Here is a 12,329-nt window from a genome sequence, read left to right on the forward strand (position 1 = left end):
ACAATAGCACTTTCCTTCATCTTTCTATGAAACAGTTAATGATATTCAATATGAAACAGTCTAGTGGGGATCATTATATTATTTACTATTTATACAGCTGTGACGTTGAATCCTGTCTTGTTTTATCTCTAAAACACTTTTCCACGATTTATCTTTTTTTTTAAAGAAAAAAAAAGTTGCCCAGCAGAGATGGTGCTCCGTCTCAGTTTGATGACGTAGATGATTTCTGTTTACTAAGGAACTCCCTCTGGTTTCGAAGGAACCATTTGTTTAAACCTCAAACACACGTTTCTTCTCTTCAAACAGGTACGACATCAGCCTCTAGCGTTTCTGTTCGCTGTGTGAACTGGTCGGAGATGAGATTAACGTAACAGTTTGTTAATTCGATGCTGAAATGGAGCCGTGGTTGACCCCATGACAGCTTAGCTAGCTAGCTCGTCAGCTAACTAGCATCACGAGGCTAAAGCTGCGGTTTACAGCGGTTCGCAGGTGAAGTGACACCTGTGTAGCAGAGTCATGGAGGACTGTCAGGGAGCCAGGCCCGTAAAGAGACATATGTAATCGGTGGGTGGTGTTGAACTGGTGGCTAACCGGGACAAGCTGCTGCAACGTGAAGCTAAAGCACCGAGCGAACGTCCCGGTGACCGGTACACACCGTCAGTGTGGTGACACAGCTCGGTGTCAAACTGTGCATGAGGATCAGCTTTGTTCGGGCTGATTGTGATGACAGAGGCTTTCTAGTCTCGTCAGCACTGGTTTCAGTGCCACTGTCTGATGAGGCAGCATTAAAAGGTTATAATCCCTAAATAACTGTTTTCTCGTGCCGTTCATTCATGCTTTACAATTTAGTTACAAGCCTTTAATATGGAGAACCTCCAGGTTTTTGGAAAGTCCTTCTGCAGCCTGACCCCAGGGAGACCCCCTCTCTTCCCTGGTCTGTTTGACCTCTTACCTACCTATAATGCTGGATGTATTACAAACTGACCAAACGCCACAGTCCTAATTGCAAAGTTGAATTTTGCACCTCTTTGTATACAACATCACCAGTGATGGGCCCTCCATCCCAGTCTTGTGTTGTGGACTGGTTTTTTCAAAGGACTCAGGTTTTAAAGCCTTAATTCTTTTTAGTTTTTATTGAGCTCATATGTTGCAAAGTTGTGCTTTTGTACCACATTTTCCACCACATTTTCTAGAACGAACAGGGATTTTTTTTATTTTATATGATGCACTCAGTTATTTTCATCAGTGGAACAGACAGTAATATTTGTATACATCGATTGATTGTTTAGTTTATTAAATACCAGATGACAGTGAACATTTTCCATCAGTATTTTCTGAAGCCAAAGTGAACATAGGCCTATTGGGTTTTTTGTGTGCAACAGTCAAACTTACCAAAATGTGGAGTTTGCTGTCATATAAAATTTAGAAAAACTAGCAGATTGCTCATATTTTCCTTTTTGCATGTATATAACTTAAAAAAACCCAGTTAATAGTCAATAATGTTGACAATAATCTCTTACTAATGCTGTTTATTAGCAAATTCACACTCAACATTTAACAGTGGTTTAATGATGGTTTATCAACATTTATAACTGCATTGTTACTGAAGAGAAATCAGAGACATGTTATTCTGAAAACTGACATGAGAGTTTTTATTCAAACAACAGAGTGGAAACATATTTAGCAGATCTCATAGAGTTACGATATATTGTTAACATGTATCAACTATTGTTCAATCTGCTACATCCAACAGTCATCATGATGTCTTGTATGTAATCTGGTTAAGAAAGTAACCAATCAAGGAGAATGTGCCACATTCTTGTGCATCTCTGTATCTATCAGCATTTTGGAGACGGTAGACAAGCTGGCTGAACCAGCAGTCAATACGGGAATTGTCACTTCTGTTACAGATTGGTGTAAAAAAAATACACCAAAGTGTGGAGGTAGGGGAGTGGGCAGAAGAATGCTGCTTAAATATTTTTAGACTATACTGGACTGACTACAGATTGCTGTAGCCAGACAGAAAGGAGGGTTGAACCCCTTCTAAAGCAACATTTGTGATACTGCCTAGTTTAATACATCAAAAACAGAAGAGGAACATGCATCCCCCCTACAAAAAAAGACAGAGAATGCCATTTATTATGATGCATTCTGATTTAAATTATAATCATGATTGTGATAAACAATATTCAATGGTTGTCTGGAGACAAAAAGTTCAAGATAACCTGAATGAAGTGATGATGAAAGAAAGTAAGCTGTTAATGATCACATGCAGAAATTGGGCACTTTTTCATGTAATTGTAAGGTCGAGGTTATAGTCATAGACTTGATACAGTCAGTGGTGGTGGTGATGATGATAATGGGACACTGATGGAAATGATAATTTCATTTATATGTGGTAAAATTGCTGCACATGTTTACTAATCCCATATCTGGTTATTATATGTCCAGCTCCTCTGTCGCTCATTTTTTCTAATGTGAATTGCTCCCTAAGGCTGGGATCTTGGATGGAGTGAGTGTTGAGCCCCAATGAGATGACTGACCAGGGCAACAACAACCAGAACATCTCCTGCAACCCCTTCGCTGCCCTCTTCAGCTCACTGGCTGATGCTAAACAGTTTGCATCAGGCCAGAAACCGGAACAGCAGTCCGCTGAACCACCACGTAAGACGGGTTATCTGATCTTTTATTTTATTTTGAGTTAGTACAGGTCATACAAACACCTGAGTCAAGTTAATCCACATGGTTTCACACTTAAATCCTGTATCTGGTGTCACAGTGGAGGACTCGGGGGAGAGCCAATCGGACTCAGAAAACTCTGTGTCAGACAGCGTTGATGAAAATGACGACTCTGTGGCAGAGATCAGTCGCTCATTCCGGTCCCGCCAGGAGCTATGTGAACAGCTCAATGTCAATCACATGATCCAGCGCATATTTCTCATCACTCTGGACAACAGTAAGTAAAAGGAGAAAAATGATTGGGTATTAACTCATTAGGGAGGGTACAAGCTACCGTTTATTTTGGGTTATGACTGTGAACACTCATAGTTGTGTTATAGCTGTCTGAACACGTTAGACTGCATTCAGCTGACTAGAGTGTTCTGAATCAGTTCTGACCCTGTTACATCAGCAGCAAACAACTTTTAAATAGACTTTTGTGTTAATCCTTGCTTCCATCTGTAAAGAACAGTAGACAGACACACAGGGGCCTGACAGTGCTGTGTTCTGTGGTGTTGGCTGTGGTTGCTGTTCTTGAGAATCAAATTTGAAGTTTCCAGTAAATAACAAATGACTCACCACCTTTTAAGACAGAACAAAGCCCTCACACACTGTGAGATCTCCTAGTGAGTCGCTTGCATCTCTCTACCACTGTGCCTGCTTAAGAATGAATCATGATGTTAAGGAAATGCAGACTGAAAGCCCCTCAAGAGCCATTTCAATGAATTCCTCTTCCACCTCACTTTTGAATAAACCAGAGTAAAGACAAGCTGTGCATTTAATCCCCCTAGGTTTATTTTATTCTATATTGGGCTTTTGATTTATTTCCAGTATTCATGATTTGTCTGGTTTAAGCTTCATGGGAAGTTGCATATATATTCCAAAAAAGCAGACTTTATTTTATAAACTCTGATTCTATATTCAACCCCAGGTGATCCCAGTCTGAGAGGAGGTAATGGGATCCCCCCTCGCTGTGTATACCTGGAGGAGATGGCTGCAGATCTGGATGGACAGGACTGGCTGGACATGGACAACATAGAGCAGGTCAGATGTCAACAACGCGTTTTTTTGACACCACGCTTTAGTTGCCACGTCTCGTTTCTCTCCTCTCAATGAACATGTTACACAGTCTGATTTGTATCTGTGATGTTTTCCTCTGTCCCTCAGGCTCTGTTTAACCGCCTGCTGCTGCTAGAGCCAGGAAACCACCTCATCTACATGACGTCATGCAGTGCCGTGAATCTCTCTGCTGACCGTGACGCTGGAGAGAAATGTGCCATCCCTTACCTTTTTGCTTGTTACCAGAGAGCCAAAGAAGAGGTGCAAGATTTTTCTACGTCACTGTATATGTATTACTAAAACACTCAACTGTTTTTAGACTAGTTGGAACAAATGTCTTGATTATCTGTCCCCCAGGTGACGAAGGTTCCAGAGAAGTTACTCTCGTTTGCTGTTCGTTGTAAGAATCTGACTGTTTCTAACACACGGACAGTTCTGCTCACCCCAGAGATCTACATCAGCCAGAATATCTACGAGCAACTCTTTGACCTGCTGCTGGAAGCTTTCAATGGAGCCCGTAGGTTTAGTATTGTTGACACTTTCCTTTCATCTGTTGCCTTTTTTCTCCCTCCCTTTTACTTTTGTCTTTGCATTTTCTCTGTAAATACTTTTCTCCACTTAAAAAATCGTTGTGTTTCAGAGCCAGAAGAGGTGGTTGAGTTTGTGGAGGAGGCAATTGCTGGCCTGCTCTCTGACCAGGAGGTGCGGACCTTCGAGGAGGTGATAGTACCAGTGTTTGATATTTTCCAGGGACGCATCAAAGACATGGACCTCTGTCAGCCTCTCCTCTACTCCTACTTAGATGTTCTCCTGTACTTCAGCCACCATAAAGATATTGCTAAGGTCAGAGGACACACAGAGACATTATATCTGCAAATGTCATTGTAATGTTCTTTTTGGCAACAGATTACTACTTATAAATTAACATAAAATAATACACTGAAATCCCATAACATTTTACAGTGTTACCTAATATTATATGTCGGGGCCCTATCTTTTCAAATCATTCCAAAGGTGACTCTTTTTTTTTTTTTTTTTCTCAGGTACTGATGGAATACATCCAGCCCAAAGATCCAGCCAATGGTTTGCAGTACCAGAAGAGTCTATTGGGGGCAGTGCTAAGTATATCCTGCTTGTTAAAAACCCCAGGTGTGGTGGAGGGACATGGCTATTTCCTGAACCCCTCCCGCTCTAGTGCCCAGGAGACAAAGGTCCAGGAGGCCAACATCCACCAGGTAAACAGAATGATTTTAATCAGCATTTTTGCTGCTAAACTACAATATTGTCTTTGGACTACAAACACATCGGGGCTGATTGTCTTTGCTGTTCTTATGTTACAGTTTATGGGCCAGTTTCATGACAAGCTGCACCAAATATTGAAAAACTTGCTCCAGAGATCTGGTGAGACGCGTCACCTCCTGCTCTCATGGCTGGGCAACTGTCTGCAGGCTAATGCTGGACGGGCAAAGATATGGGCCAACCAGATGCCAGAGATCTTCTTCCAGATGTATGCTTCAGATGCATTCTTTTTAAACTTGGGTGCTGCTCTCCTGAAGCTGTGCCAGCCTTTCTGCAGGCCTCGTTCGCCCAAACTGCTCACCTTCAACCCCACCTACTGCAGCCTCAAAGAGCTGAGCGAAGAAGAGAGGCGCAATCGCAATGTGCACGCAAAAGGTCAATATATGTGAATGATTGTCAAAAACACTTTTCCTGTTATCGTTTTAAATTTTTTTCTATTATACAGTAGCTTTTGTTTTTTATTTGCTTTTACAAGTAAGTTTATAGAAATCTTTTACTACACCTCTCTAAAGGCTTAAGATTTTCCAAGAGTACAACTAAAGGATCCCTGTCGTTCATTTCAGGTCTCGACAAGGAAACCTGTCTGATCCCTCTGCCCCCTCAACAGCCGGTGGAGTCGGCACAGTCCTACAGCCTGCTGACTGAAAACCTCATCCTCACACAACTCACACAGCATCTAGGCTTCCACAGGTACATACCAACATCTTCTATGATGTTAAAATAGCTCATTTAGACTTCAACTAAAGCCTTTACAGTGAAGCTGTATTTTTCTCATGTTTTCACCATGTTTCAGCATTAACCCTCTTTGTCTTGCTCTGTTAATGTCCATGCAAAATATCCGTGTCCAGACTCCATGAGCAGATGGTGAAGATGAACCAGTCTCTCCACCGGCTCCAGGTGACATGGCAGGAGGCCCAGCGGACTGGCAACCCGATGTCAGAGCAGCTCCTTGAGCAGTTTGAGCGTCTGATGATTGTGTATCTGTCAACCAAAGCTGCCACGACGCAGCCTGCTATGCTGCAATGCTGCCTTAATCTCCAAGCTTCCACCGCTGCTCTGCTGGTTCAGCTTGGAATGGGAAACCAGGGGCCTGAACATGTAGCACTCAGTTTCCCCCTGCCCTCAATGCAGAATACTGTGCTCTGCTACGTACCAGGTAGGTCAGATCATCCACTGCACAATACAGAGTCACAGAAAAAAACCTTTTTGGTTTGACAGAATGACCCAATGAGATCAGAGGAGTTTCTCTGGAATTCTCTCCATCTTAAGTTGGATCAGGATTATTCACTTTTTTACCTCCTAAATTGGAACCTGTGATACAGTGTGTGTCATATGCTCCATCTGGCCTCACAATAATTTTGATTTAACAGCATTTTGGTAGCAATTTAAATGTCTTTCTAATTGTCAAATTTCACTTTTAATTTTGTTTGAGTTCATAGGCACAATGGCACAGGTGTCTGTAAGTTAATATTTAAGTTAAAATACTTTTGGTCCTGCTATTTAAATCTCTAACACTGGCTTATATACAGCTGATACCAATGCTGAACCCTTCTTAACATGACAGTCATTTCTAAAGTGCATCTTTGTTTGTTTGTCAGAGTTTTTTGCAGAAAACTTGGGAGATTTTTTCATCTTTCTGCGGCGATTTGCAGACGATGTTTTGGAGACTTCTGCAGAAAGTCTGGAGCAGATTCTCAACTTCATCACTGTCTTCATGGGTAATGTGGAAAGGTATGTTTTTTCTCTTATATAAAAAAAATCATGACTGCGATTGTCATTAGTTGTCTGTTGAACTAAAAGGAAGAGTTGTGAGAGCTCATCTAGTTCTGATCCTTATAAAATGTTCAGATAATGATCAAATCCCCTTTGTCGTGTTCCTCCAACAGGATGAAGAACCCACACTTAAGAGCAAAGCTTGCGGAGGTCTTAGAGGCGGTGATGCCACACATGGAGCCTGTGTCTCCTAGTGCTGCTCAGCCAATCCTGTTCCAGCGAGAGAGAGTCTTCTGTTCCTACAAATATGCACCTCAGCTGGCCGAGGCCCTCATCACTGTGTTTGTAGACATTGAATTCACAGGTGAATCCGTTGTATTCCTCACAGGTTTTTTACTTGCTAGTGTTATAGATGGAGATGCCACTGAACTTGTAAAAGAGAAGTATTATTCTCATCCATAGACTGAACAGAAGCTGTTACAAGTATGCACACTTGAAAAGAGTCAAAAGAATCTGCTTAAAGGCATTAATGGTATTATTCTGAAGACTGATTCCAGTCAAGTGGAACTGTTCAGAGGTCGGACTGTGTGTGCACACCTTTGTGTGTTTTACAGAGCAAGATAAGGAGAGGAGCTGGGTTAAGTGACAACAAATAGAAGGCATCATTGAAGCATGTTGATTTTATTTACTTTCCTCATTCTATTTCAGGTGATCCTCATCAGTTTGAGCAGAAATTCAACTACAGAAGGCCCATGTATCCCATCCTCAAGTACATGTGGGGCAAAGATAGCTATAGAGAGAGCATCAAGGTAATGAGGTATCAGTGTTTTTAACAGCCTGTTTAGAAGTTTAGATGATGATATGTATTTTTGCCTCATGACAAGATGTTCATTGGTTTGAATCTATTTCTGTGTGACTTCTTTATGAGTTGGTGGCTGACGAAATAATATTGTTTGCTGTTCCAATAGTGAGACACTGTAAACTCTTCAAATACCTTTCTATCAAGGATATTCTCTCTATTCACTCACCACTAATAGCTTATTAACAGGTTCCATAAACATACTGTCCTGAACAGTATTGCTATTAGATGAAAATTGTCACTATTACCACATCTCAGCCAAATAGTGTTCAGGTGTGAGAAGAGTAGTAAAGGACATGAAAAGTCAAAAGGTGTAAAATGTCACAGAATTTATATGAATGAACATTGATCCCACCATGTGCTCTTCATTTTATTTGTTATCTCTCGTTTCAGCATTTAGCTGACTATGCATCTGAGAACCTGGAGGCCATGAACCCCCCTCTGTTCCTAAGGTTCCTAAACTTACTGATGAATGATGCCATCTTCCTGCTAGATGAGGCTATTCAGGTGAGTTCACAAAGTTCACTGCACATTCACCTTTTTTTGTCTGAAGTGGTGATGCTTATTATTTAGTTGGTGGTAAATTCTATTTTCAAATTAGCAGAAATCTCAAAATACTGCTCCCAGTCATGCACAGATTTTGTCCTTTTGAAGCAATATGGAAATATAAAATTGTTAGTTTCAATTTATTTAAATCCCTAGCAATAGTGTATCTATTATCTTTAAGACTTTTACTCTGTACTACTACTTTTTTCATGATCTTAATAAAATTTAATTCTTTCCTCACAGTACCTGAGTAAAATCAAAGTTCTGCAGCTGGAGCGGGATCGAGGGGAGTGGGAAGGCCTGGCCCCCGATGCTAGAAGAGAGAAAGAGTCAAGCCTGCAGATGTTTGGACAGCTGGGACGCTTCCACAACATCATGTCCAATGAGACCATCGGCACACTGGCCTTTCTCACCTCAGGTAAGGCTGAAAAGATTTTTCTATGTAACTGTGTGTATTGATGAATCATTATCTTCATCCATCCACGTTTGTTTTCCTTTTTGCTGATTCCCTCTCCAGATATCAAGGGGATATTTGTGCACCCCTTCCTGGCTGAGAGGATCATTTCCATGCTGAACTACTTCCTCCAGCACCTGGTGGGTCCTAAGATGGGCGCCCTTAAAGTCAAGGACTTCAGTGAGTTCGACTTCAAGCCCCAGCAGCTTGTTTCTGATATCTGCACCATCTACCTGAACCTGGGGTATGTTGTCACACCCAACATTTACATGAATACACATAAGAAACAGGAAAAAAAAAGCAGTCTTTGTTTATTGTAATTCTATTCCTTGTATAGTATTTTTATTGGTGCTACAATATCTGGAAGATAGATATAGTGGCACATTGCTGACTACATGCTACAAAACAAACTGTTGTGATCACTTATTAAAAAACATGTTTTTGTCCTTGGCAGTGATGAGGAGAATTTCTGTGCTACAGTCCCAAAGGACGGCCGGTCGTACTCTCCTACCCTGTTTTCACAGACTGTTAGGGTACTGAAGAAGATCAACAAACCTGGTGAAATGATTGTTGGTTTTGGACTTATTGCTGATAAAATAAAGGTATGATTTGATTTGGTAAAATGTTGATAATAAGAGCATGTTTTCATCTTTTACAAATATTTCTCCTTTGAATCTGTACTGATTAATATTGACATACTGTAGTAGAAGAGTTTTAAAATTTGTACAACCGCAAGGTGTTGATTAAAACAAGTGTCTTTGCCATTTCATCTCTGTTTTAGTCCCATGCAGACAGGCAGCAGCAGGAAGAGGAGACCTATTCAGATGCTCCAGATGAGTTCTTAGACCCCATCATGTCCACTCTGATGCTGGATCCTGTTCTTCTCCCCTCATCCAACGTAACAGTTGATCGCTCAACTATAGCAAGGCATCTCCTTAGGTAAGTCACTTCCTACAATGCCCAGAAATTCCCAGACACCGGTCTTCATTGTTATCTGTCTCATTGCTATGACTGTAGAATCAGAACTCAAACTTGGGAGCATAATGTTCAAATAAGAGCTTGGTGTGCAGGAGTCAAATGAATTATTTATTGCTTATGTCCTCCTTGCAGTGACCAGACAGACCCTTTCAACCGCAGTCCTCTAACCATGGACCAGATCAGGCCAAACGAGGAACTCAAACAGCAGATTTTACAGTGGCTGGATAAGCATAAGCAGGAGAGGCTGCAGCTGGGACCCAGTGGCTAGCTGTGATCCCTAGCTGTGACAAACAATGACTGCATCCTTCTTTTCTTTCCTGGCCCACATCTCATGTGCTCCTCTGCTTTCTTGGCTAATCCACTGTGTGCTCTCCTCTGTGGAGTTTTTCTGAATCCTCCGATCCCACTAATGTTGCATTAGGCTTTTCATGCAGCCTTCATCCTCAGTGGATTCTCTCTGTGACAACAGTCCAGACAAACTGTAGCGCACAAGCTGGTGGTAACTTCAGAATCCATGCACAGCAGCTGACTCCATTGACTCCAAACATTAGCTGGGGTGATATCACCTCTGGTTCCTTTCCCTCCTGAACACTGTGTATTGATTAGTTATTATTACAGTAAGAGCTGTGGCCAGACGTATCAGATTCAACAAAACTTGTTGAAGGTACTGAATGAACTCCTGCCTGAGCAGCTGGCCAAAACAAGGTTTTATACTGCAAGGTGAGTATTTTTGGGATCTCATGAGGCAGAAGATGGCTAGAGTCATATATGATTTAACCTTGATTTCACCTCCATGAAGAATACATGATACACTGCCTTTCAAAGGTTTTGAACACCCTATATTTTAGCAGTTTTGGTTTAATCTTAAGCAGCAATAAAAATAGAATTAGTCACTAAAATTAAAGTAAAGTAAGTACTTTAAAAAAAAACTGAATTCTGTGGGACATAATTTATCGAAAAATAACCTATATTTATCTAAACCTAACCAAACCTGTAACACAAAAAAATGTGTATTTGAACATGTATACATGTAGGTATTTAATTTTTCAGGTGCACCTGCACTGTCTTAGAGAGGATGTGAGAGTTTGAACATTTGAGGGTGAGGTTGAACATTTCATTTACTGTACAATAATTATTCTAATTTGATCAATACTTTAGGATGTAGCACATGTAAAACACTCTACCCAAGTTCTCCAGAATTTAAAATAAAATTGCTTAATTGTTGAACAAAGATATACATATGGCACAGATGTTCACTTCCCTAAAGCAATTTTACATCCTTGTAAAAAACTATTTTGCTTATTTGAAAGAGTAATGGCTTTTATTTGCTGTTGGATAATAGTGAGAGGATAAGATATATTTTAGCACAGCAGGTTTGAGAATGGAAAAAGTTCTAGATCACGCTGACATCAATATGGACCTTGGTTAACTAATCATTATGCACTGAATACCACTGTGTAAATGGAATTTGTGTGCAATTTTCACTGCAACAACATGGTGGTGATTCTGGAAATGTCACTGAATTTCTCCTATAAATCTGAGGTGAAAGGTTAGCCAAGCGGCGCCAAAAAAACAGTGCTGATTTGTCACGTCCCTATCGAGACAGAGCTGAGTGGCTTCTCAGGTGAACGTGTCCTAAATCAGATCTTATTACTATTTTTAATAGAATCAAAAATCACAATATTATCCCCATCATCTGCACATATTCATTTTATTATCTTGCAATTAACCATATTTCTTGATACTGGACCAAAAAAGCAAGAATATAGGGTTCATATTTTTGACTGGCGGTCATTGTCATCCTTTGAATTACCATCACCGGGTTATAAGTGATGCTGAACCGAGTTGTGAGTGTGAATGCATAGTGAAATAGCGAGTGGCTAAACAGCTGATCAATAGAACTGGTGCCTAAAACCAAGAGCCTTGCAGTAAGTGTAAGCGAAGGAGGATCTGAATTGTTTCACACTTTAAAGAGACATAATTTGTCAGAGTTTGATTCAGTGAGGCATATGGGGAGCTGAGGTTGAAAATGAACGTAAATCAGAAAGGAAACTTGTTTTTGAGAAGATTTTTGAATTAAAAGGGTTTTAATTCAGATTTAAGTGTGGTTGTATAAAATGGGAAACTGTGATTGATGTACACAAAGCTGTATTCGCTGGCATGCCCTCATACTGTATGTTGAATATCTACCATCTGAAGGATTACTTGGGTTAAATTATAATGCAATATTTTTGTTGTAATTGTGATCATAAATTGTTTATTTTGAATGTACAGTATGATTTAAAAAATAAAACTAATGTGCGTTATATAAAACACTGTTATGTTCTCTTTCAGGAGTGATACATATAAATACATTAAGATATTTGTAGAAAATTATTTTTGTTCATAATATCAATTACGAAATTGATAACAAGCGAATCTCAAAAGACATATTTTAAGGAACACGGCGTAAAGGTATATTATTCACCATTTATTAATTTGTTTGTTATTTATTTGTTAACATCACATTGATATCGAAAAGGGTTGCAATAAATAATTGATGTTTCCTCTTTTTATAATATATATAATATAATATATATATAACTTGTCTCACAAGTCTTTGTGTAGCTTTTTTCAGTCTGTTGTGTGGTTTTTCAACCCAGGTCACACAAATTTGTTCTGGGTCACATAATTGCAAAACTAGTTAACATCATAAAGTTACGT

General features: G+C 40.0%; 1 protein-coding gene across 1 annotated transcript; it reads left to right on the plus strand.

Annotated features, from left to right (window-relative positions):
* The first annotated feature begins 175 nt into the window (after window positions 1–175).
* On the plus strand, window positions 176–11,939 carry ube4a (ubiquitination factor E4A (UFD2 homolog, yeast)). The gene is made up of 20 exons (XM_020088538.2): window positions 176–306; window positions 2,495–2,664; window positions 2,780–2,956; window positions 3,650–3,762; window positions 3,886–4,038; window positions 4,135–4,294; window positions 4,418–4,620; window positions 4,821–5,012; window positions 5,118–5,451; window positions 5,640–5,766; window positions 5,925–6,232; window positions 6,675–6,807; window positions 6,963–7,153; window positions 7,498–7,598; window positions 8,042–8,155; window positions 8,438–8,612; window positions 8,712–8,892; window positions 9,103–9,250; window positions 9,430–9,587; window positions 9,759–11,939. Exons 2-20 carry the CDS (start codon window positions 2,535–2,537, stop codon window positions 9,892–9,894), a joined length of 3,234 nt encoding a protein of 1,077 aa, XP_019944097.2. The 5' UTR covers window positions 176–306; window positions 2,495–2,534; the 3' UTR covers window positions 9,895–11,939.
* The last annotated feature ends 390 nt before the right edge of the window (window positions 11,940–12,329 follow it).

Source organism: Paralichthys olivaceus, chromosome 11, assembly GCF_024713975.1.
Source record: "Paralichthys olivaceus isolate ysfri-2021 chromosome 11, ASM2471397v2, whole genome shotgun sequence".
Taxonomy (NCBI): Eukaryota; Metazoa; Chordata; class Actinopteri; order Pleuronectiformes; family Paralichthyidae; genus Paralichthys; species Paralichthys olivaceus.